Below are 26207 nucleotides of genomic sequence, written 5' to 3' on the forward strand. Positions count from 1 at the left end.
ATTTATGTTTGTTGCTTGAGACAAAAATCAAAATCATCTACAAAGGCCTTCGGTGATGCCATGAAAAATCATCTTTCCAAACTATTTTCTGTGGGTGCAGTTAACAACAAAACAAAGGGTGAATACAAACCAGCTTTTATTAAGGAAATGTATTAAAATGTTTGATGACGTCTCCTCCGGTGCTCATTGTGTCAACGCATGCAGCTCTTTGCAGTACAAATGATTAAACTCAACCTAGATGAAATAATATTGGGCTTTGCTTCCGCGGAGAGTGGCGGACTTGCCGAAACAAACACTAATGCCTTGTAGCATTCTCAGGCTTGTTTCGATAAATGTGGGTTGGCCTTTGCACAACTGAATGACCTCCTCCACCCAAAATGAGCCAAAATGTTCAAATTCACGACTGCAGAGTCTGCAGTCAGGCGGGAACAGCGTCTACGAGTTTACAAAGTATAAAGCATAAGCCCAGTCAGCATTTGGAATATCACGTCATGAATGGTCTCAAATCCTCTGAAAGTACAACATGGCACCGAGTGATACAAAGTCAAACTCCCAAAGTAGCGACAGTTTGAGTAAATGCAGTCTGTCATCTTCCCAGTCACTTAGGTTACTTCATGTCGATCTTAAAAATGATACCGGGAGAGGATGTCCTTTTTATTACCCCCTACCCCCTACAAAAAAAAAAAAGCTTAAACCTTAATAAACGCTCGTCTTAAATATTATGACACTGAAAAATCTGAGAGTGAAACAAGAGAATGACTTCACCAAATTGAACAGTTGTACAACGTAAAATTTCACCACAGTCTATGTCAAAAGCAGGGGTCACCAACGGGGTACTCTATGCAGGACATTGTCATTTCCTGGGATTGTCATTTGAAAATGCTCACATTAACAAACATCAATGACTACAAATTATTATTAAAAGCGCACTATATTGTAAAATTAAGGGTCATCTGAGCATATTATTTCAAAATCAAACCAGTGGCCCAAATGTCGGTGACCCCTGCTCAAAAGGATTCCAATCGGGATGTTTCCATATCTTGTGTTCATCTCGAATATAAAAGTGAACATCTCCGGTGTTCCGCTCTTGATTCCACACGTTTAATTTCAATCCAATGTCAATTGCCACGACGCCGAATGCTCCGTAAGGCACTAATGAGAGGAAAGGGAACCCCCGAGAAGTCCTGCAGCGTCACGGCCGAGTGTTTTTGTGACGGGCCTCGCAAAACGCCTCTCACTGTCCACCACGCCGGCGCGAGTGTCACGGTGGTCGTTCCCATCCTGATGCCAATTTGGGCACCTCTTTGTTCTCTCTGCAAAATGCAAAAAGATGGGAGTTAAGTTTGCGATACACATTTTGGAAATAAAAAATGCAAATCACATGGATGAAGGCCATACCCTTTAGATTTTTACGCTCTCCATCCCGTACACATTGTAGCCTTCACGGTACGTGGCAAAATTCTGGGTGTTCACCGGAGGGGCCGGTTTAAAATTTTGGGCGTTCTTTGCCAGTTTGAGTCTTTTGGTCTCTTGTCGAGATTTGTAGCAAAACTCTACGAGGGCAACGGTCATAGCCAGGCCCAGCCCCCCCACCAGAATATAGAAGACCCCTGCCACATTGCTCAGGCTTAGTGCACTTGTCTTGTCCTGGGGGAGGTAAAGACCACCGTTAAGGCTTTTTTGGAACTGGCACCGTGAGGCTGCAAAGCTGACTCTTAATATCCTAGCGGACTCTGACAACTGCAGTAAACAACTAACAACTAGGTAAGGTGAATGCAGAGAAGTCTTAACGGCTGATGTTTTTTTTTTTTTTAAAGGAAGGCGGTCATGGTCGTACAGGTCTACATGTTACACCCTCAGTTAATGACCTCAAACTAACTCCATTTTGCTGCTATTAAATGCCAAACAATTATATTGAAAGCAATTTATGTGAGTTTCCCCATTTGCAATGGTATCCCGTGAAACTCATAAAAATGTGCAGTGCTTATGTCATTACAACTCATGATTATTTCATAAATGTAAAAAAAAGAGCTCATTGCTTTTTACCACCTGTTTACAAGTGTTGCTACAATGAGCAGCAACTTGACTATGTCATAAATATGAGCTCATTGGCTTGATCGCTCACTACCTTATTACAATGTATTTACAACTATCAGCTGTGACATGACCCATTAATAAATTGAAAAGATATGAGCTCATTGACTTATCATCCTATGATATTGTGATTACAAAATTAAGGTGTGCCATGACTTTTTTCATTAATGGGGGAACATTGACGTATTATTGCATTGCCATCACAACTATTAGCTGTAACATTTCACTAAGGGATGGGAGAAAATGCCAATACAATGTTATTACATTATTATTGCAAATATTGGCTACAATGCTTACAAATTACATTATAACTGTTACCTGCAACATGACAATTTCACTAATGAATGGGAGAAAATATTGATATGTTATTACAACTATTAGCTGAAAAAATTTAGTTAATAGAGAATATGCGCTCGCTGGCTTATTACTATATCGTTACACTGTATTACTATAACTAGTAGCTGCACCATGACTATTTCAATAATAAATGGGGAGTAAAAAGTGTGAGATTATTGTCTTGTGGCAGTTGATTACTACTTTTGTTTCTCACTGAGACAATCCAGCAAAAAACATTGACTTTTAAGACACCCCTTTGAGGTCAAAGTGACATCGAAAAGTCTGCTGGGACTTTGTCCGGAAGTGAGAAAACAAGCAAGGTAAATCGAGCTTGCAAATGCAAACACCAATAAATTCCATTTCAATAGCAGCCTGGATGATTAAATAGCAGCAGGATGGTTTCATTCCAGCCTAGCTTGATGGCATGAGTTCAAAAAGCAGCGCGTGTTCATGCTGTAACTCAATTACGGTAAATAATCGTAACCTTGGACATGCATGACTCATGATCATGTTTCATTGTGAAGTTGCAGCGACGATGTCAGCGATGCAGAAATGAACAACCAGGCCACAATGCACTGCTTTGGGCAATCAGTATAAGAAGACCTGCAGCGACTGACCTTACTTCCCGAGTCCTTGGTTCCACATTCACCTTTATCGTACCACCATTTGTTTTTCAGCTTGTCTAAGATGCCTTGTTCACTGAGTTTCAATACTGCGAGGTTTACTGGAGTGCTTCACGTGGGAAATAACATAAATAACATTTGATGATGTTATTTTATGTTATTCAACTTTGTCAACGACTCGATAACTGTGCAAAGCGACCACGAGCAGGGTGCTGGCCAAGACGTGACACGTAGCGAGCAACGCTAAATCGGGAAATACATGGCAGTACACAAGTTAGGTATGACCTGAACCTAGATACCCGAGCGTGCCAGACCCTACCCGTGTCGCTTGGAGTAATCGGCACACACTGACCGCAACGCATAAGTTAGTCGAGTGCGGACGGCTTCCTCAAGGTGAGTTGCGGTTTTCCAAAGCTGAAGGCTCCTTATGGCTGCCAACAAGCTGGATCAAACAGGAACCCTTTGTTGACTAACAAAATGCAAAAGGGGTGTGACAGTGACACACTCAAAATTAAGGAGAGTTAGTGGGCGTTTGAGTGAAATACTCAGAAGATTCTAAAATGCACTTGAACCTTAAAGGGTGAACTTATTTGACCTCGAGAATTTTCTCCATTTGGTCAATGATTCACTACTCGTTACACGACATGCTGAAGGTTGACACCATTTATGCCTTTTTGTGACTCCTTCCTGTGTGGAGTTTGCATGCCCCCCGCCCCTCGTGCCTACGTGGGTTTTCTTTAGATACTCTGGTTTCCTCCCACATTCAAAAAACATGTATGGATGTATGGCAGGTTAATAGAACATTCTAAATTGTCCCATGGAGTGCAAATGGTCGTTCATCTGTGTGTGGATTGGTTGGCAACTAGTTCAGGGTGTACCCAGCCTGCTACCCGAAGACAACTCGGGTAGGCTACGGCACACCGGTGACCCTCGTGAGGATAAACGCATTAGAAAATGGATGAATGTTTGTGTCGAATTGGATGGTTGTATTTTTTTTAAGTCACAGGTGGATGGGCGGAACCTCCACAGGGCACACCTGCTTAGCATTGCAATCAACTGTGTGTTTAGGTGCGGGAGAAGTGGAAGCGAGTTGATGGTATGTTCTATTGCCATTTTCGTAAAAGTGGTGTCTACGTTTGTCATTTTATGTCTAACTCGACTGTAAGGGCCATTCATACTGTTGTGGTTCACAGAGCTGACTGCTTGTATTTCATTATTGTGATATCAACACAAATTCCGTCCACCTCTTCTGGATCATATTCAAATTTTATAAAACAATGAAGGACCAATAAAGTCATTCCAACCCACCCTGCAAGGTTACCCGATATTATTTGTCACAGTAGAGTTGCCAATGTGGAGTAAATCTTTAGACTGGCAAATTCATGCAAACACACTCGCGAGTTTTTTACAAAACTTTGCCCTTTCGTTTGACTGCAAGGCAACAGACACCCGTAAATGTTGACCCAGTGCAGCATTGGACATACATAATATCACACGGTGACGTAAATATTTCTGTGCGTCACATTTGAATTTAGTTTCTGTAAATCCACACTGTGACTAATTAGAGATTTCCATGAATGTTCTCTATCCTCAGTGGTTGTTGTGTACAATACATTTCCCCCAGGCAAACCGCGGTGATTTAAAGGAACTGAATGGAGGCACAATGTCGGAGTCGAGAGGAGACTGCTCGGTTAGAGGACCCGCCCTCACCACCCCCCGTGAGTATCCGTATCATGCTTAGCCGGGAGAGGTGAGAAGATGACTTGGGGTCGTTTCCTCTTTGGCAATTTCATTCTGTGACGTTGTGCTGCAATCTGAAAGGAAGGCAAAGGGTAGCAAAGATGGGTGCGCGGTGTGACTATTGTGTGACCGCTGCTCACTGTCCGGAGCCTCATTGGTGACATCGACAAAAGCATATGCACAGAACAATGTGGAAACTTGCACATTGTGGTAGTGAACATATCCAGAAGTACTGCAGAAAAAGTCCAAGACTGTCGTGGTATTTTGTTGTTTGAGCAATGCTACTATAAGGAGACATGCTCACTTGTCAGTCGAAGTTTTGTGTCTTTAGTGTAGTATGCCGCATTATGCCACAACATGCCCGGCAGCACTAGGAAACAGTCGGGAAATTAAGAGCCAGAAGAGGAAGTTGAGAAGGTTCCCAACTAAACTTCAGTAATTGACAATAAAACATGTATACACCTGTGAGTATTGCTGTATATTTAAAGTACCGTAACATCAATGCTAATTTCTATGAGCTCATCTATGGTGATTGGCATTGCACGTTAGCTTTAAGCTAGTAGAATTGTAATTCTGTGTATAGTTTGGTTAAAATGTTCATGTTTAGATATACAATGTTTAATTCCCTTTGTTATGGGTCAGTTCTACAGTAAACCTCAACTGGGAGTGACAAAAACAGCTGGAAGCAAGTTAATTTGGTAATCGATTAGTTGTGGATTCATTATTTTTAAACTTGTTCTTAAATAGTCTCTCTATATTGTTGGTCCCACTTGTGGTGATTAGGTAATGGAACATATCCTACACGAGAAACAGGAATTCACTGCACTGGTGTAGTAAAGTCTGACCAAAAGCAAGAAATTGCCAGATATAATTTTTGTACCAAAAAAAAAAAACTGGACACAGATGTGATGGTGTAAATGGCACAAATGGGGCCCCCGGTGTCATTGTGCAGGTGTCATTGCACCCACCACATGGGGGTGACCATGGAAACTTGTGTGAAGATCGACTAAATGTGCTGAGCGTTACTCGTCTGTTTAGAATTCTCACGTTTGCCTGTAATGCTTCATCCCCTCAAGACAACGCTGTTCCCTGAGCCTGAACTATAGCGCCCGGCAGAGAGCGCATGTTTGGAGGTTTTGAATATTAACCTTAACAACGTTGGCATGCGGTTAGAAAAAGCAGGCTTCATAAACGCTGGCCGTCTTTCCTAGCCACACGCCAAAAGACCCAAAAATAGTCACGCGTCACTCATTCATCCTTTCTTCATGAGCCAAGGAAAGGGTTCCCACTTGATCTCAGCGGCAGTAAATAAAGAGAACTGAGATGAAGAATCATCCAGAATGAAGCCGCCGTTGATTTTGAAAGTGACGTCAGCCTTGCCGATTACTCTCTTTTAGGACACCCGACTTTGGTGACATTGAGGCTGACCTTAGAGTCACCTCCCCCGCTGCCGCACTCTCCTTTGTCGTACCACCATTTGTTTTTCAATTTGTCCAAGAGGCCTTGCTCATTCAGTTTTAACACTGCCAGGTTAACAGCATTTCTTGAAACGATAAAACATAACTTGTAAGAAAAGGAACAGGTCCGTGAGAAATCTAATAGTGGAAATATAGTAATAATAGGCGTGTTAAAGATCAGTGGTTCATTAGGGGAGCACGGAAGGGACAAATTGGTAGAGAATTTGCAATAGCGTGGAAAGGTAAGAGGCACTTTGACATCCATACTTAGAGAGGTGGCATGGAGAGTCACACTGTTTGAACTCACACGACTCACAGAAAGTGAGGCTACGTTCGGCTTTTGGGAGAAATTTCTGGATGAACCTCAAAACCTTTACAGGTGAACTTCATTTCAACCTTTTCAATGCATGTGTCCTACTTTTCAGTGTTTCAGTATTCCATCCACGAAAATGTCCAAGGCACTCCACTTCTATTCCTTTCTGTGATCCTTCCGGTCTCTCTGTTGCAACTTATTGATGATATGGTCAGCTCAGTGGCCGCTTCCCTCTGAGAAAATTTAGTTTGACACCTCTGTTGTTCAATTGAGCCACAAGGAAGTAGAATTTTTTTTAATGAAGTACAGAAACAGCATACGGTGGAAGCTCAATTTATGAAAGACCTGGTTTACAAGCATTTTTTAATAAACGTATAATTACCTCAGGTTACATAATATTGGCTTTGTGTATCTTTATATCTCTGCAGAAGGGTCAGTGCCAAAAATGACCGCAATATTCCACAATGCCATGCCGTTCTGTGGCTGGAACGAAAGAGCTGCATTTCCATTCACTTGAATGGGAAACATTAGTTCGGTTTACGAATGTTTCGGTTAGAGAAGGGGGTCTTGTAACAGTTTTTTTTAAAACTTGGGTGCCATTCCATCTTCAATTTAGTACAAGCTAATGTTATTTAAATCATTCACTACCAAAGACGTTTTTAAACGTCTTTTCAGACTTGGTCCAGAATTGGCTGGTACTGAATGAGTTACTAGGGATGGGCGAGTACTGATAAGTTGTGGAATTGGACACAGGCCTTATTTTAAGGCAAAAAAAAAAAAAAAGCAACGGGGAAATCCTCCTCAGCAGTAGTTTGACACATTGGTGAATCATCTGCGTCAGAAAGAAAGACCTCTGTTGACAATTTTTTTTTGTCATTGCAGTAAATGTATCAAGGAACTGGTGGCTCGAACACTTGCTGTGAATGTTGCCATTCAGCCCCTTGTTAGTTCGTGAACAGCAAGTGCGAAAGTATTAAACTCTTCAAGAGTCAGACACATGCATTCAAACTTTAGACTTCCTCTGTAAAGGTTATTGTTCATTTTAGCTTTGCTTTGAAATTTCACCCGAAAGCCCAACACCCCTAACGTTTTGTGAGTCGTGTATCCGGGAAGTGCGCGGGATGAGGACAACCATTGTTGAATTTAGCAGAGATAACATTCAGCATGCTGCTCAACATTCATCATCAAAAACTCTCCACTTGCAAATGCACAAAAAAACAAAACGTCAATTCGGGAGCAAAGGCACCACAAAAACACGTGGGGAGGAATTACAGGGCAAAGATGGAGGACATTAAAACAAGAAAAGAAAAAGGTGTGAGAGAAGGGAGGCGAGAGTCAAACCAGACGGACAAAACAGAAGGTGGACGAACGTCGTGTGGATGGAATCGAAACAATTCAAGATACTGGGGAAAGAGAATGGAGGAGTGAGTCAAGGTGACATCAGGGTGGGTGGAATACTATAACAACAGGGAGCGCATTGTTATATTATCCCACCCACCTTAATGCAGAGCCTTTGGGCGTGGCCACGCCGTAGCCTTTCGAGTCGAGGTTTCCGCCCACTTTCATGGTGTCGCAGGGCTTGCGCTGCTCTATGTACTCATTCATTGTGGACTCCAGGAGAAAGGCGAACTTGCCCTTCGACTTTCGTACCCGGGAGACCCCGTCGGGTGTTGTCTTGGCAAACACCGACGGCTCAGCTGATTTCATGTATGACCACATTTTCTCATAAACGGCAATTTTGGAGCGCTGCGTTTGGGGAAAGGGGTGCGGGGGGGGGGGGGGGGGAAGACACAAAAGAGCATTAGGTTAAGCGTTCTCAAACATGCAACAGTTTTCACTTTAACTGAACTTAAAATTGCACTTAAAATTAATTCTGTTTCTCCATGACCACAGCAGGTTTTTTTGTAATTGAATACAACCCAAGTCACATGACTCAAAGTTTTGCAATAATGTGGAAAAAGTGGAGAGGTCTGCAAGCGCATATTCACCTTTTGTGTTTGTTGTTAGACCAATGCAAAATATCACTTTGGTGCCATCTTTTGACATGTGACGTGGTGCCAATTGACCGATGATCTTAATTTCAGACAAAAGTAGTCAAGTCAAGTCAAGTCAACGGTATTTATAGAGCACTTTCAAACAGCCATCGCTGCATACAAAGTGCTGTACATGGAGCGATTTAACATATACAATAAACAGTAAGACGAATCAGTAATAAGTAATAAGTAATAAGGCGGTAGAAAGCACCAAGCAGTAAAATCAAGAGCAAATCTAAGTCATGCTGAGTCAAACAAAAGTAGTGCTTTGGCACCACCTTTTGGCATCTCGGTTCCAAGGGACAATGCCGAAGTGGGTTGAGAGGTGTCAATTAAACAAAAGTAGAGCTTTAACAGCATCATATGTGCCATCACGTTGCCAAGGAACTATGTTGAAATGAATTGAGGGGGCGTCCATTTAGACAAACTAGGGGCTTTGACACCAGTTTGTGGCATCTTGGTATTAAAGAGATATGTTTGAGTGAGTTGTGGAATTTCATTTTAAAAAAATGCTTGGTCACCTTCTTGTGGCATTTTGTGGTCCAACAACTATGTTGTGGTGAGTTAAGGAGTTTCATTTTGACAAAATAGGTGCTTTGGATTAGGTGGCAATTCCGCACAGCTTTTCACGATTTGCACAGTGCTCCTTTAAAAGAGTGTTGACTGTTTCCCAAAAATATCGGGTGTTCGTTTCGGGTGAAATTCCGACGCATTTTTAATATACCGGTAAATTACAGACGTTGGAGTACGTGAACTTCTGCTATACATGGCGGGGGAGCGGTGCTGCATTAAAGTGGGATAATGTGACCTTCTGTTTGAGTTGAGTGACGAAGCAGCGCCTCAGAGGAAAACTTTTCATTAGCTTTGAAATGTCTTCAAGAAGCTGTTTGTCACCACGCTGCCTCTGGCACGAGCGCCCAGAACCACGAGGCTGACAGACAGGCAGACAAATGACCACGCTCTGAATCTCCGGCGTAGTTAGAATTCATGCCATAATGGGAAGAACAGAGGGGACATCATGAAATGATTAAGCTCTTTTGTTTCTCTCAAATGCTGTTTGTTATTCCGTGCATATTTTGCGTCGAAGGAGCATGTGAGCTTGGTGCTCACTGCAGGAAGATAAATCACAGCAGTGCAAACCTAACAAATTGTGAGCTCGGGCTATAGCCTACAATGTGACTCATTCTTGCCCTTATGCGCAATTTTTGATCATCGCAATGTTCACGTACTGTAAACACTTGTAATATGACAATAACAGCAGCTGACAGTTCTGACATTTACAGTCAGACATTTATTCTTTTCTGCGTTGCATGGCGATGAATGCTTGTCAGCGGCATTTTTTTTTCTCCCGTTATTGCGACTCTATGGAAGTTTGCTCACTATGCAAGTGGCTGGCATCCATCTGAGGCATCTCAAAGATGTAGTCATGCCTTAATAAACACATCGCTAAATATATAAGCTGGATCCATTATAGATTGACTCATCTTTAATTCAATATAACAACACGGAGTGAGGGAAAAGTCTGTCAGTGACACACTTATAATGATAAGAATAATAACCCCGTAAATCTGAATCAGACGAGCCAAATCCCAAAATGCTTCCAAAGCATTCTGCAAAGGATTTTGGAGATCTTCTCCAAAAGAAGCATTTAATTCGATGATTCACCAGAAAGCCTGTCAGATATATTCCTCCCCCTCAAATATTACATGGAACACAGCGTACAGTAGCTGATGTTCCTTTATAGTGAGTGGATGGATTTTGCATGCTTTTGTATGTACAAGAAAAGAAAAAAAAACAAAATCAATGTTTACTGCGAACTCACGCCAAAATGAAGAGACGGGAGAAGGAGAAACTTTCACCGTGAAGTGATAAAGGCTACAAGCAGTCTCTTCCTATTGGTAACAGTTCAGCTTGGATGAATTCACACCGTCGACGCGAGCCGTCGCATCTTTTTCCCTAAATTTAAGAGACGCCGGGCGCGGCGAGGTAGCGCCGACCTTCTTCCACACTAATCATAGCAATTGCTTCATGTCACTGCTTTCAGACCCTTAACTCAGCCAACGCTGTTACAATTGGACGCCTTGAAAAATGGGCTGCAGAGACACTGGCGCCGTACACGCCTTAGCCACACGCGGACTCGTTCTTTTCCACTTTTAAATAAACAAGCGCGTTCCCTGAGGGAAATTGTTCCCTCTATTGCCTTCTCTCAGGGGGGCTATGGCTGCTTTTATTGATCCAAGTGGGGCTGACAATGTTCCCATAAGTACATTGTAAATGTAAATTTCAGGAACGATAGCAAGACTTCTCAAAATGCTGCAGAGACGAGCAACGATCAGTCTAATGAAACCGCAGTTTGTATCTACGTAGGTAGGTAACATCTCGGGCAAGGGCTAAATATAGACTCGGCTCAGAGTTGGATGCCAGACCGGAAAGATGTTTCCATGGTACTGTTTTGTGACATAACGGCTCACGCAACATAAGCTATGACACAGTTCTAAGAAAGAAACTGTCATCTTATAGAGGAAGTTATTGATGACTCCACATCTTGACTCCAGCACTTACCCTAAAGAACTCCTTTGTGGAGCCTGAGTCTAACGTGCCATAGGCGATTTCTGTCTGCTTGGCCAAGTCCTCGGCACTCTCGATGGGAGAAACCATCCTCTCCACGGTGAGGAAAGCAGCCAGGTTGGCCGTGTAGGAGGAGATGATGATGAGGGTGAAGAACCACCACACTCCTCCGACTATGCGGCCTGAGAGTGACCTGGCAAGAGGAAGCGTAGCGGATGGGAGACGTAAGAGCACCGAGACACGGACGCCGTTTTACTTGAACTCCTTTCACCGACTAATGGAGGCAGAGATAGTCTCTGGACTCATTCACTCCCAAAGACGTTTTTAAACGTCTTTTCAGACTTGGTCCAGAATTGGCTGGTTTTGAATGAGTTAAACTGGCAATCCGGTGAATTCGCACTAGCTGTATATTGCGCTACAGTGCATCATTCATGTCCAGCGAAATGCTTTTTTTTTTTTAAAGCAATCTTTTGAAGGAACCGCCATTTCTTCTTTCACGAATGAAGTTGCCGATCGTCTACTTGCTTTAGGTACGATTGCCGGTACATCATTCCCCTGTGTTCATTGTCAGAAAAATCCATTTTACGGGGTTTTAGAATCCTTGTGGAAGAGGTCGGGGACCTTGCGTGAGAGATGGATGGAGTCATGGATGGGGAGGACCTGACTTGGATGGCCACATGATGTAGTCACTTGACGGCGCTTCATCGCTACGAGGCGACGATCGGCTTTCCCCACACGAAATGCGTTATATGCACCAAGTTGATGACCGTAAAATGGGACATGCAGCAAAAACACGGTAGCCCTCCAAGAGTTCACGTGGTATTAGTTGGACTTTGCAATGAAATGAGCCCTGTGCATTTTACAGCCCTCAGCATGGTGAATATAAGTTATTTTGCCGATGCGGGATGCACTGCTCCTGCTGACGTGCGGCTTGAAATCCGGCAGATGCGCAGAGACGGAGGGTGGGACCGGGTTTAGTAAGGCATGACGTTAGTACTGGGGACGCTAGCCCAAAATAACCTATATGCACCATGGCAGGATGGAGATGTATGTAAGAGACTCTAAAATGCATAGAGATGACGAGAGGCGGCGGAGAGGGAAGGCGACAAACCAACCTTGGCGAGATATCGCATCCTTGCTGCATGAAGGCACCCAGCGAGAACCACAGGCTATTAAAAATGCCAAAGTCGTTGGGCGGGTCGGGGGGGCTCTGAGGGTCTTTGGCCTCATCGTTCTCATCCAGATGCCACTCGTAAGGACTGAATCGGCTCACCAGGAACAGCACCACGCTCACGCCGATATAGGCGAACACTATACACATCCAAATCTCATAGGCCAGCGGGTCCAGGAAGGAAAAAACCCCAGGCTTGGACTTTTGAGGCTTCTTTATCATAATGGAGATCCCCAAGCTCATAAAAGGCTTGGAGAAGTCTATCACTTCTTCTCGTACCAACGTTATAGTGAGAGGAGCCACTGCTATGTCAGCTCTCTGTGGAAGCGGGAACAGGCACAGTGGATTAGAGCAAACGAGAAGACACTCGACGTGATATTTACGTTGCACTCGACTAATAAACAGGCCCGGAGAAGGTCATCTGGACACCTGCGTGACTCCCCGGTGGGCAGCGTCGCTGTATGAATTGCTCGGGGCCAGAATAATTTCCTCCGGCTAGCGGCTCTGTTTTGAAATCGGCGTTCGCAGAATTTACGGTAAATGTATTTCCACCCTCTCGTACAAATGTACGACCAACGCATTCATTGATACCGGAAGGCCGTTGTACACCCAAGTCGCTATAACTTAATAACAAAAGTAGCAGTAATTCAATACGCGACTGCAAACACCACTGAAACTGTATTACACCCTGTCTGTACAAAATAACATATTCAAGCGGCATGACATCGTCACAAGTGTTACTTGTAACTGCAGCAAAGCATGCTGGGAGATGTTAAAGTTAGTGTCGGTCTGCACTCGGAGTGGTGTGAATAGCACAGACGGGAAGTGTTGTGTTAGCTGATGAAATGTGTGTTATATACACTCCCCTATTCATCCATTTTTAATCGCAGGGATTGGTAAACTATTTCAGACCGATACGATAATAAGGATGAAAGTGTAAATCTTCAGATAAACAAAGTGCAACCGCCTGAGCCATGAAACTCCAGGGCTGCAAATAGGTTGCACGCCAGCCCCGCTAATGAGCAAGCGCGCATCGGCAACTTTAATGGCAATTCATGCATAAAGCAGTTGGGAGAAATGCGGGAGCTTAGAACATTCTACAAAAAAACTAGAGAAAAGATCTCTCTGGGTGGGATGAGTCACCAGCATTTTGTGTTGGTTGGCGTCTTTTTCTCGATCCAACTCCGCATTATGAATCAAGTAAGAGGGTTGGAAGACAGGGGTGGAGGAGCTTATGTGGGCAGTCCTTGAAATATGAATCAGCCTTTAGCTTCACCTCTACTCGAACCCCCGGCAATCACACTTAGCGGTGAAAGCTTCACAAAAGCATTCACATCTCGTTTTCAAGTCCAAGCCGTGGCAGCCAAGAGCTGCCCTTCGTATTATAAAGTGTGTTACTTTCAGAAGTGCAGCGTGCTCTGCTAAAGAATCATCGACGCCTTACTTTCGCATCCTTCACATGGCTGGCAAAGCTTTTTTGTTTAATTCTCATATGCTGCTGGATTTTACTTCATATTCAGCAGGCCACAATCTTTTCAAAGAAAATTCAGCAACAACATTTTGGTAATTTTGCAATGATCAGAAGAGTGCTTTGTTTCACATGCACACATTCAAGTGGAACATCTGAGACTGAATGACCTTGAAATACACAGTATATGAATGCTAAATTGTTAAATTTCCTGTTTCTCCCCTGGAACAGATTATTTCCATTATTTGCACTTTGGTGAGCATTCAAGACCAATTTGGTCAGATTTAGAGGTCCCACTGCAGAAGTTGAGGATAAAACGTTTCCCAACCTCTGATGAGCCGAGGCAATTGTTTGAGATTAGAAAAAAATCTCACCGAATGCCATCAAACAAAACCCCACAAAAAAATATACACGTACATTGAAATAAGAACGCAATGCAAATTTTCCGTTTTATGAATGCTAACACATGTACACAGAGATTAATTGTATCTTCTGCCATCTAGCGGAAGAGCATTTTTTTCCGCCTGTCACTGGTATCGACAGATGAAAAAATACATTTTTCGTAATAAGAAAATAATAATTTATGACTGAATTCAATTAAACTAGATCATTTCCTAATGATCTCTGATGGCACCCTCAAGTGCCCCCGACACAGTCGTTGGGAATCACCGCGCTAAAATAATCGAGTACATTGAACTGATACTTACCCCATAAACCAGTTCACCCACCATCCCGTTCCACGTCTTGGTCTCTGGATCTCTGGCTCCGTACTTCCCATCCGGAACCACCGAGAGCTTATATCTTATCCCCACGTGCTTTGCAATTTCGGACGCTAAATCGACACAGTAGCCTTCGTATCGGTCATTCCCATCCAGCTGCATATAGTTTTTCTTGTACATCACATATGGCGCTTCCTGTTAATCAGACACAGTTTGAGTTGACGGTAAAAAAATAAAAATAAAATAAAAATCACACACGGTTGGACCTCAGCGGTCATACAGAGGCATGCACGCATGCTGCAGGGGCGACAGCAAGCCAGCACACACACATACACACACACACACGGTGGACAAAAATCACACAGCATCGCTTTCCAGCCACGCAATGTGTGTGGGGGTGAAGGGGGTGGTCAACACACATCAAAATAAAGCGGGCCGCTGCTGCAGTAAAGAGGCCAAATGGGCCAGCAGAAAGAGTAGCGCATAAAGCAGGACATCAAGGGGTCCCTCATACGAACCTCGTACTAGAGCTACAACCTAGTGAAGGGGCGGGATTTGGTCAGCATGTCACATGTGGAGGTGTGGGGTAGGTTTGGGGTGGGGCGGGGGGGGGGGGGGGGGGGGTTATAGGGCAAGCTGAACAGGGCACTTTTCCAGTTCATAAAGTAAACGTCAGTGACAGAAGAGACATTGCAGGCGCTCAAATGCCCTAAATCACAATAGGCATCAGAAGAGCGTGGGTGGGCTTGTCAGTCAATTTTGCCGGTTCGTCATTGGTCAGCCGCCTGGGCACCCGTCCGTCATTGTCAATCCGTCATTATTTCAAGCCAAACCAAAATATTATTGTCAGTATGTCATCATCATTTTAAGCATGCTTTCGTCAGTAATTTTAAAAAGAACATATACTGTATATATATAATATTTATATATGTGTATTTATTTTTTATATGTGCTAATACACGCCAGTCAAATGTCATAAGATCAGGTGGTCATTTGTTGTTGATTTGAACAGGTGTTATTCATAACTCTGGTGATACTTTCATGGCATTGATTAGTGGGATGTCAGAAAGATGAGAAAGGGATGATGAAAAGAGTAAAAACTGTTTAAAAAAACAGACAGGGAGTGAGAAAAATAATGTGTTGACGTTTCACATTGCGACTTTTCGAGAACATGTTCTGAATTTGCCTAGGATGCAAACATAATAGACAAAGTCAGAAGTAAGACGAGGCCATGATTTTAAATGTAAGATAAGGCGCACCTTATTTTACATTTAAAGAGGCCTGATGATTCCACACCTGCTGCGACTTGGTCTTTACTGACGAGCACGAAGAACTACTTTTACTCTTGAAGTACTGAACTTGAAAAACATTTTGAGGGGCAAAAAAAGGTGATAAGCAACCAAGGGTGGGCTCGCCTTTGGTTGTTTATGTCCTCTCAAATCGGCTGCGTCGACGCTCTGTCACTGACCACTTTACTCTATGAGACGGAAACACCATTACTTACGTTGGCACTGAATGCGAATGGGCGTTTATCTCTAGTCTTATCGTTACCAATGCCGTTATTGTGATGTCACTACTACAACAGCCCACTGGAGTATAACAAAACCAAAATGCTTTGGCACCCACACGGGTACAGTTGAAACACTCTTTGTGAGTCGACTGTTTCAACATGTAGTGAGTGGATGGAAAGCAACTCAAAAGAAAATCGTTCTACCCTCCCAGGACAGATTGCAACAATGGACACCTTGACCTTGAGTGGCAGAAATCTTGAGGTCAAACACTTAAAATCTGCTTGGGAGTGTACCATAATAGTAGTGACCACAATTGTTCGGTTTTCCACAGAAGACGACTCGTTGGTGACCTGCTGATCCATTACATATACAAATTTTTCATATTCATTCCAGTAGCCGATCTGCAAAAACAACACAGACGGTGACAGTTATTACAACAAGAAGAAAGACACCATACAACTCCTCGCAGGTGGGAGGACAAAATATCAATCTCGTCTTATTGCTTAGAACAGTGGTCCCCACTCGGATGGAAATATTTGTCAGCACCAGCCGAATGCCTGCCGGTGTGTCTAATGGTTGTAGCTGCGCTTACTGTATTTGTGCCAAAGGGGACTGGATGTTATCGAACGGGAGGGGAAATTTGTCCGAACAAATACTCAGCTGCCTGTTACTGATGGATATTGTGTAATAATATCATACTTTCCAAAGTCCAATTCACATTTGACATTAAACTGTAAGGTTATCACCTCTGATATGGTTTTTTATTTCAAAATTCCTTTTTTTGTAATCCTGCCAGATTCAAATACACTTTCCTTTTTTTTCCCTTAAATTCTAATTGCTTTTAAATTGAATTCATGTGCAGTCCCTGACCCCCTCTTTGTTTTTTTCATTTTTCCATCTTAGATTTTTTTTTTTAACTGCTCTTTAAAGAATTTTTTTATATTCTTTGATTAACATCTCGAATCTTGAATTGATCTACTCAGTGTTTCGTCATGTAAATGGACTGTCCCGGCGATGGTGATTAAAAATAAAACAAAAACATTAATTGGACACATTAGGTTTTCAGTGGACGATAGATTTACAGTAATTATGAGAGCGATGCACATTTTTGTTTTCAATGATTTTTAAGAATTTTTGAGTGATGAATAGGTAAGAGTACACAATCGCAAAATGATTCTCTCTTAGTAATTGAATTACATTGGCATATTACATTGTAATATTTTCTTTTTTCTTAAAAAGAAAAAAGGTACCTGGATACAATCATATTTTAAATGGTAACGTAAGAGCAAAGAGTATTTTCTATTGCACTGTGTTGTATTTCTGTGCTCACAGTGCACGATTTTCCGAGAAGTTTTCACTTCTTCAGTTGCATCGTGGGATCTTTGTGCATCATATTTTTCCAAGATGCTGATACTATCGTTGCGGCTGGCACAATATGCTGATCATTTCATTATGAAGCGAGCCGGTTTGTGGTGGCGCTCACTTCACCTGGGCCTCGCGTCAGCTGAGTAGGAGGAAGCTATTCGCGGCTCTGCAAATCGTCTCTTACATAACCAGAAAGCAGCAAGGGCTGAGGAAGACAAACTTCATGTTTTGCTGCTCTAATAATATAACGCACACACTTCACACTTCAGTTGGGTGTGACGTAACCCCAATGAGGCGTTCTGCTTTCTTCCACTCATGCTATGCAGAGTGAGAGTCGCATCTTACCTGGTTGGTTGGATATGCGAGATCGGAAGTCCGCTTAAACGTTTAAAAACATTCAAACGTACACATACAAGATACAGTGATGACTGAAAAAAGCAGAAATCCAAATAACTGTCCCTTTTGTTCAGTGCTAACGAAATGTAGTTTTCGTCTGTAAAATACATAAATGAATAAATAATCTAGACTATTAATTCATGGAAATATTAACTGATGAATATGATTTGAGCGATCATTTCATTTGGTGTTTGTGTGCTTTTGCAGATGGTCCTTCTGTTTCCATGGACATTGTGATTTATTGCAGATGGCTTTCTTCCATGATACCGATTATTGCATAACTGCTGCATCAGTAATCCATCACAATAAAACCTCATTGTATGTTACATTATGATTGACACGTCTAGTTTTTATACAAATGTACATGTCGTGTTGTTGTTTTTAACCCTATTTATCTTCGTTAGGGTTACGGTCAGTCACTAGGCAATCGTTATTCTAAATCTAGAAGCCGGAAATTGCTTACAAACAGAGTGCGAGTCCTTTAAGTGACACACAACATGCCCTTGTCCTTTTCGACCACAACGACACACTCAGTGCCCAGCCGCCGTTGTGTCGCACGGTTGACGACTTTACTGTTTGTTACCGTCTCGCCGACAATAAACGAGCGACAGTTATTGCTTCGTTCGAATCCAAAGTAAATGTGGGCCACGCGTGCGCACAGCAGATTTAACGGTCTCGTCAAGGATTCGAAAGGACAAAGGACGGGAGAATAATGTGCTCCTGGAGCGTCGGGAACTAGGCTATTTCGTGTCGTTGAATTTTAATGGGTCATTTGGTGAGAACAGATGGACGTGGTGACAGGATACAAAGTCCATCGAGAGAGGGAGAGAGAGGTCAACCATCTTATCAAAAGTCCAGATGACCTGCTTACTGAGCTCACTTTTTAAAACGTATGTCAACACGCATTGTTGGCCACTGCTGACGGTGAGCTTATCAAGTTAGCAAGGTTAAGCTAGCTACTTCGTTTTATGTGAGCAGCATATTCACTTTTTCACATTTATCAATTTTTATTTAGAATATTGTTTGACTCCAGGGCATGCTGTAAAAGTATTCACAGTATTCGTCCAGTTTAGCACCTTTTGTACTCGGTCTGCTAGTGCGCTTCATGTTATCGTACCAACTGCTAACACGTTCAAATTTGATAAATTCTCAATTGAAATACTTTACTATAGGGCACAATGTAAAATCTTTAGCCATTTGTCTCGACGTTTTCTCGACTCAGTTTGCCATCTGTATGTTAGCATACCAACGGCGAGCATGCTCTCATTGTTCGTACCTCAGCACCTGTTCAATGAGACACGACGCGTTCAGAATTAGCATTATGGGTTGTTAGCATGCTATTTGTTGTTGCATATTAGGTGTTGCAAGTGGAAACAATTTTCACTTTGTTGGGGCCAAAGGTAAAATCACTCAGCGAGACTGGCCCAACTTCCAACACATTTGTCACAATTGCTCCGTTACAGGTTTCATTGACATTTTTTTTCCAGAATGAAATTTATAATTTGTTGATTTCTCTGATGTCCTAGGCTAACAACAGACATACAGTACCTTCCTAGGGCCTCCTGACTTCATTTCGTACACATCGATCGTGTAGTTGGCTCTTCGCCCGAATGTGTCAAATTGGATATTTCCTGTCATGCCTTGAACTTGTACCTGGCAGGTGCAACAGGAGAAAGGTTGAATACCCGACTCGCATATACGCAATACGTCGCGGCAGCAACACTTTGCACTTGTTTTTAGGAGCCCTGTTTTTGAAGTGAAGGAGAGGTATCCTGCCTACAAGTTTTTTCAGATCAAATCGAATTGCAATAAACTTTAACATGTTTAAAATTGTACCAAGCTAGCACTCAAGAACACAAGTTGTTCTCTATGCTAGCTTATTCCGCTCAATTGCACTTTGATGCTTCAACAAGCACTATTATGGCAGTGTATGGAAATGTGACAGTGTGGAACTGTTTGAATTGTCCTAGTTTTATTGTTTCGAGCTCTGACAATGAAGCTTTGAGATCAGCTAATGCAGCCAAACCAATGAGACAAAACTGGAGTTATCCAGAAAACCACTTGTGAATGCGCTCACCATTTTCAGAGCTCTCTCGATATCAATGCCTTGACTCCAGGGCACAGCAGGATTAGCGAGACAGTCGCCTGCGCTTCCCCTGCGGGACACGTCCACGCGCTGGCGTCGAAGGTAGCGGAAGGCCTCAGAGATGATGAGGATGGCATCATGGGTCAGTGCCGATGTGTACTGTGAGGCGCAAGAAATCAACGGAAAGTTATTTTAAAGGGATTTTTTTTTAAAAAACAAAAAAAACAAAGACTCAGTTTGACAGCATTTCCAGTTCAGTCTCGATGACCTTTAGTGGAGTGTTTTTAGCTTCTGGGAATTCTCTTTCATCAAGACGCTCCCAGCGTTGGAGGAACTGCTGCACAATGGCGCTCTCTGGGTTGATGATCTGGAAACCTGTGATGTTGGCTCCACCAGAAAACACCCTGTCCAAGCTCATGTTGGAAAAACCCTGAAGATAAAAGAGTACAACTGGCTATTAGCAGAAAAATATGCAGAAAATTATCTGAACAGCTTTATCTTCAATGAGGGTCATGGGCATGCCGGAGCCAATTACAGCTGACTTTGGGCAATAGGCAGGGTCCCCCGTAAACTGGGCACACGGAGAAAAACAACAACCATTCGCACTCACAATCACACCCAGGGACAATTTAGAGCATTCAATCAACCTACATGCTTGTCCTTGAATACGGGAGGAACCCCGAGTACCCGGAGAAAACCCACACAGGCACGGGGAGAATATCCAAACTCCACACAGGAAAGACGAGGCCGAAATCAAACCCATGACCCGCTAACCAGTCGCCCACCGTGCCGCCCCACTTCAATTTATGAATGCCATTTAGTTTAGAATTTAGCACAAATTTTCGGTACACCCAAATAATCTAAGACAGTGCCCACCACAATTTTCAAAACTATACAAGTCACAAACTACATGTCAGTTCATCTGCCAACAAATGATGGCACTTTACCACATGAGTCGAATGTCGTTGCTGTTTTCTACATGACTGAATGTCATCATTGTGTTCTGTGGGATTCATTTCTCACCAGGTTGGCAAGGATATAGTGGTATCCTCTGGTGTTTTTGCCCGCAATCACCACCTACAAGGAAGAAATATTCAGTGAGTCACAGCTCCCCATGCTGACAACTGATCGGGGATTGAACAACAAAGACCTTTTAGTTTGAGAACACAAAGACGGACAGAAGAAAATGAGAGAAACAAGTGGCATTTGCAACGGGAACTTGTGAGTGTGTATAGGGGGGGGGACACACACACACACACACACAGAGGCGAGACGCCTTGATGACACCGCCTGCTCCTTCCCATTAACTTCAACGAGTGAAATAAGGTCAAGGCTGCAGCAAAACGGCTCTCTCGCTCAACCTCCTCTCCGCAGTGGGTGTCCTTCCCGCTTTCCCAACCCCCCGTGTCACTGTCTCCAATTAGCACCAAAACGAAACTTCTTCAACGGGCAAAACATCCTTCTCACCCATGCTTTTTACCGCTCCATATTGCGACTGTATCTGTTTCTCCATGACAAAGCACCGAGCTTAAAAAAGGCATTATGGAGGTGGTGAGTTATGTTTTTTTTTTCATTTTTGCTTTCTGTACACCCCCACAAAGCAAAGTCAGGGAATGCAATCATTTCGATTGCCCAGCATGTCTTTCCAAGCATATACACGAATTATCCTTCCAGAAATTTCCATAAAATTATGCCCTTTCAATATACTCAGTTTTACTACAGTTTTATACTCAGTGATGCTAGGTATCGATTTAATGTAATGCTTATTCTTTGGTATGGTGTTGAATGACACTGACTGCACTAGAATAACAGTGGCACTGAAAATGGAAGGATAGTTGTCTTTCTTGGGTATTGTTGGATTCACTTGGGACTTTAAGATGGGGCGGGGCCTGCCACTGACAGGTGACCATTCACTTGACGTACAAAAAAAAAAGGTCTCGCAGGTGAATTGGTTCAGTAGAAAATCACCTACTTTCATCACCAGCATAACCCCAATGGTAAGCAACGTTTCTTATATCCGCTTTGCTTTGTCAGATCTGCAGAACGATCTTTTTGATTCAATCGTGCTTGCTTGGTTTGTCTGTTTTGTGTCCGTGGCGCTTTTTGTTTGCTGCATCGCTTGACGTTACTTGTTGTTCGCAATAGGCAGTGCAAACACTCGCTGGAAGTAGCGTTTTAAGGACGTGGGCAGAGGTTATAAAGTTAAGACTTGCAATTGCAGTGGTGTCCATATGCTTAATTCTGTTTTGTTGAAGTGTTGCCAAATCATGGTTGTTCGGATGCATTTGGAGGTTTGAATGATGAATTTTGCCTTACGGCTCGAGTGAGTCGGACCGGCGTTTTGCTTCCGTGTTTGACCGCTGGGATTTGTAGTCCTTTTGTGTGGTTGCTTTTGTATGGTTTCTCATTATGTTTCGACTCTGAATCTTGATGACATTATGAATAAATGTGATTACCTTATAAAACATTACGAGAAATAATGTTGACAATGGTAAGACATCATGCTAAAATCAATGGGTTGTGATAAAATCATCATAACCAATAAGTATGACTGCTCTGTGCCTTTGCAGTTGTTCGCTCTCAAGTAATCGGAGATTATTCACAAGTAAGTTAATATCTTTCATTTGATGTCTTCCGTGTCTTACAAAATAGCTTGCTCTTGCCTTCTATTAGTGGATTTGTGAAGCATGTGGCTATTACAAATATTTTTAGGATCCTGATGCTCTAGTTTCATGGCCCCCCGGGAACACTGCTTTCTGTGAGTGCTTGAAAACGGCAAAAAGCTGCTGAGGGTCAGTGGAACGATCACGGGGAGAGATAAAAACAGTTTCTTTCTTTCTGCCTTTTAAAGCAGACTTGTAAAAAAAAATTGAATAAAAACAATTTACAGTGAGACGTTGCCAAATCTCTTCATGTTTGGTTATTGAATTGATACATGTGAATTCATCAATGGACCTGGTCGATCTTTCTGTAATTCACTTGAAAATAACACTGTAAGGGCTGTAACTGCTTCAAAACAGAAGAGCAGGTTTTCCAACGCGCCCTTTGACTTATTAATGGCTTGTTGTAATGTGATTGTGTAGCACGATGCATTACGCTGATTACCTCATTTAGCGACAATCCAGTCAGAGAAACTTCTGGATTCTGCAGTTCTACACCACTGAAAACCAACCGTTGATTTTCTAGCACCATATTCATGTTTCAGGACAGTTTGGCATCCTAGAATACGCCAACAAGCCTGGTTTTGGAATTTTTAAATAATACACACACATGCGCATCATTAAGTAGTACCTTGACTTTCAGTCATCTCCTGCCTGAACGAGCAGTTTGCTTGGTGTTATTTGATGTTGGGCCGCAGTCTGAGTATTCCCAATGGAATCGCGTCTAATTACGCAGAATTCAAGCTGAGTTTAGCGCAGAGTTGGATGGGTGCCCGAGTGTCTTCAATAGGATTTGCCTGCCAACCCACTGATGCAAAATTCTCTTTGTTATATTGATACATTGTCGGCTGCCTTCTTTGCTTTCCCAGTGCTTGATAATAGTCCTCTTTTCACAAGGAAGATAATTATTGCTATTGTGTGTGTATGTAAATATATTTTTAATTGAAGTTGGAAGTGAATTACCCAAAAATACATCAAAGCAAGACAAGGTAGGAAATGAAGGTCTGGTTGAAATGAAAGGCATATAAACATGAAAAAGCCAGTTAAAAACAAACAAGGTGCCCACAAAAACACGGCTTGTCTATCTGTGCACCCTCTTATCTCTCCCCTGTTATTTATGTAGTTGCTGATATGAATCATTTAGTACAGCCTGAAGGTTGAAGCCGCTGTTTGACATGCACATTCGTCATCACATCATATTGTTCTGCTTTTTCCTTGTCAGAAGTGTTTTGATACTACAGATCCTTACCATCTGTTATATATGTCATTCAGAATAAATACATGTATATACAGTAGCATAACGTAGGGTACATTTCAGTTCTAATTCCAGTAGCAAAATATAAGAACAAAAAAAAAAAAAAAATAACATACAGTATTCTGTAACATAAAATGTGTATTTGCCCCTCTTTCTGTAAAATACCATATTCCCTCCGTTCTGGCGGCGACGTGCTTTAAGACGCTACTTAGTGGTTAATTCCCTTTTAAATTGCATATTGCAACTCTGGGATTCAATAATCCATTCCGCTTTGACGCTTACAAGACATTTTCTTTTTCCCCATCAGGAAATAATGAAAATAATCATCAGCATAAACCCTGCATTAATTGTGCAGGCAAGGCTTCAAGTAACATTGCAACATTTCACTGTCGTGCAACTTAACTACTGCTTTAAAATCAATCGATAAGAGAGTTCACCATCAGAAAAAATGACCCCCGCCCAACCCTTGCAAAAAACAAAACAAAACAACACAAAAAAAATCAATCCACCACCAAATGCTTTTTCTGCCCTCCCTTGGCTGAGAATTTCTGAGTGCCCCCTATCCCTCCAGACACTCCAGACTTGCACAACTTGGCACATTTCCCAAAAGCTCTCGGCCGTTTCACTGCCCCCCAACCCCCGCCCCTATCTCTGTCCACTATGCGGAAGAAGGCTGCAGGTAACTGTCCACCTTCTCGTTTTTAGATCTGCTGTGCTTCTATTATTGATGAAAGGCTTAAAGGTGTTTATTGCTCTGACTTTGCAGCAGGGGGGCAGGTAGACAGATACCTTTTAAAGGGTGGTCAGAGGTGGTGGTGGTGGTGGTGGTGGTGGTGGTGGTGGGGGGGGGGGGGGAATGAAACCAACAGTGACACAAATATTTTCCCTGCTAAAATCAAATATCTAACGTTGACTGCAGTATGTCGAGATACGGCGCAGGCAGAGACGTTGAGCAATTGAAGAGTGACGGCTTGTTTTAATGAGGCCTTTAGAGCCATTCCAAAAGAATCACGTGCGTAACGGTTGCTTTCCGACGCCTGCGTGATCACGGCTGTTTGCTCATTCTAGCCTTTGTGAGAGATCTTCCCTCTGGCTAGGAGGATAGGCTATTTATAGTTGTCTCATTGTTGTTGCTGTAATGGACGGTGTGTCCTACTTACATTTGGAGACGATATTACATTAAAGCACGTGTTGATGTCGTAGCTCGTGGAAGGAATTGTTCTTCCCCAGACGAAAGCAAGGTGAGCCTCTTTGGAGGGGGATGCTCGGTTGTCAGTTGATGCTTGATGAGTCTTCGCAGGGTAGATATTGCCAGCAGGACACCTTGCCACAATTATCTGACAGTATATTTACCTCCTCTAAAGATGTTATATTTATATCTGTGCGTGTGCTGTTGTACTGTTCAAGGGGACGGAGGAAATTTGGAGCTTATCCCAGCTGTCTGGGCTCGAGCCCGAGTATAAACTAGACTAGTAGTCATTCAATCACTGGACTCTCCTAATTATAATGAACATGTGCCATGGTGTCGGTCATATATTCCCTCCTGTCAGGGCAAATTATCCTGCAACGAAGGTCAGGAAAAAAAAAATGCGAAATCGAAAAGATTGATGATCCTGACGGAAAGTTCAGAAGCCTTTTCTGTCTATAAATATGTCGGCAAAGAACAGGAGGGAATTAAAAAAATAGGTTCAAATGAGCACAGAGGCAAATACTGTATAGGTGACAAGGGATCATGCTTTGAAAAAAAACAATATCTTATTTGCTGATATTCTTTATCTATGTAGCTGGCAGCCCGCATCCGAGTCCACCTCCACCCATCTTTTTGGAAGCGTAGTCACTAGTGCACCATCCAAGTACCGGTACTTCACAACAGGCTCCGGCTCAACTGTAAGCTAAGTGGGCCTAAGCAGTATCATAGCTTGATGGATGGTTGTTATAAAACAATTGAATTTTCAAATTCTATAAACGTATGTCATCCATAATAAAGCATTTGAAGTCCCTGTAAAGTGAAACTTAAAAATGTCTTATCAACTTGACACGCAGAAGATTGTTGTGAACAAGTCTGCCAAATTTGACTAAACTGGAAAAACGGTACGTTAAATCGAACTTAACTCATTCACTCCCAAAGACGTTTTTAAACGTCTTTTCAGACTTGGTCCAGAATTGGCTGGTACTGAATGAGTTAAATATGGTGAAAAATCGAGTCGTGCTCTCAGACGCTCTGAAAACGCATGACAATGAACTTTTAGCTGTCAATGAAATACGTTTGTATGCCTACATATCACCATACTGTATGTTTGAGCCACAAAAATATATCCATTTAAAGCCTCCGGTGGCTGTTATGTATCCCACTGAGTTGACAAGAGGCGCTAGCCGGCAGCTAGATCGTGGGCTAACGGGCACCCACACGCC

The 26207-nt window shown here is 42.7% G+C and overlaps 1 protein-coding gene across 7 annotated transcripts in view; it reads right to left on the reverse strand.

Moving 5' to 3' along the window:
* Nucleotides 1-119: 119 nt before the first annotated feature.
* Nucleotides 120-26207, reverse strand: part of LOC127588303 (glutamate receptor 3) — a 46635-nt gene continuing 20547 nt past the window's right edge. Inside the window, exons 5-16 of one of the 7 annotated variants that reach the window (XM_052046973.1) lie at nucleotides 20904-20957; nucleotides 20149-20310; nucleotides 19872-20039; nucleotides 19343-19447; nucleotides 16327-16434; nucleotides 14511-14717; nucleotides 12280-12653; nucleotides 11159-11357; nucleotides 8062-8309; nucleotides 3048-3162; nucleotides 1399-1647; nucleotides 120-1313 (exon numbers count right to left, since the gene is read on the reverse strand). In XM_052046973.1, the coding sequence (XP_051902933.1) occupies nucleotides 1402-1647; nucleotides 3048-3162; nucleotides 8062-8309; nucleotides 11159-11357; nucleotides 12280-12653; nucleotides 14511-14717; nucleotides 16327-16434; nucleotides 19343-19447; nucleotides 19872-20039; nucleotides 20149-20310; nucleotides 20904-20957 (1986 nt within the window). In that variant the 3' untranslated portion in view covers nucleotides 120-1313; nucleotides 1399-1401. Of the gene's footprint in view, nucleotides 1314-1398; nucleotides 1648-2589; nucleotides 6337-8061; nucleotides 8310-11158; nucleotides 11358-12279; nucleotides 12654-14510; nucleotides 14718-16326; nucleotides 16435-19342; nucleotides 19448-19871; nucleotides 20040-20148; nucleotides 20311-20903; nucleotides 20958-26207 lie in introns of those variants that run through there. The other 6 variants (XM_052046974.1, XR_007959041.1, XR_007959040.1 and 3 more) reach the window with 6 other exon arrangements.

Source organism: Hippocampus zosterae, chromosome 16 (assembly GCF_025434085.1).
Source record: "Hippocampus zosterae strain Florida chromosome 16, ASM2543408v3, whole genome shotgun sequence".
In the NCBI taxonomy this organism is placed as follows: domain Eukaryota; kingdom Metazoa; phylum Chordata; class Actinopteri; order Syngnathiformes; family Syngnathidae; genus Hippocampus; species Hippocampus zosterae.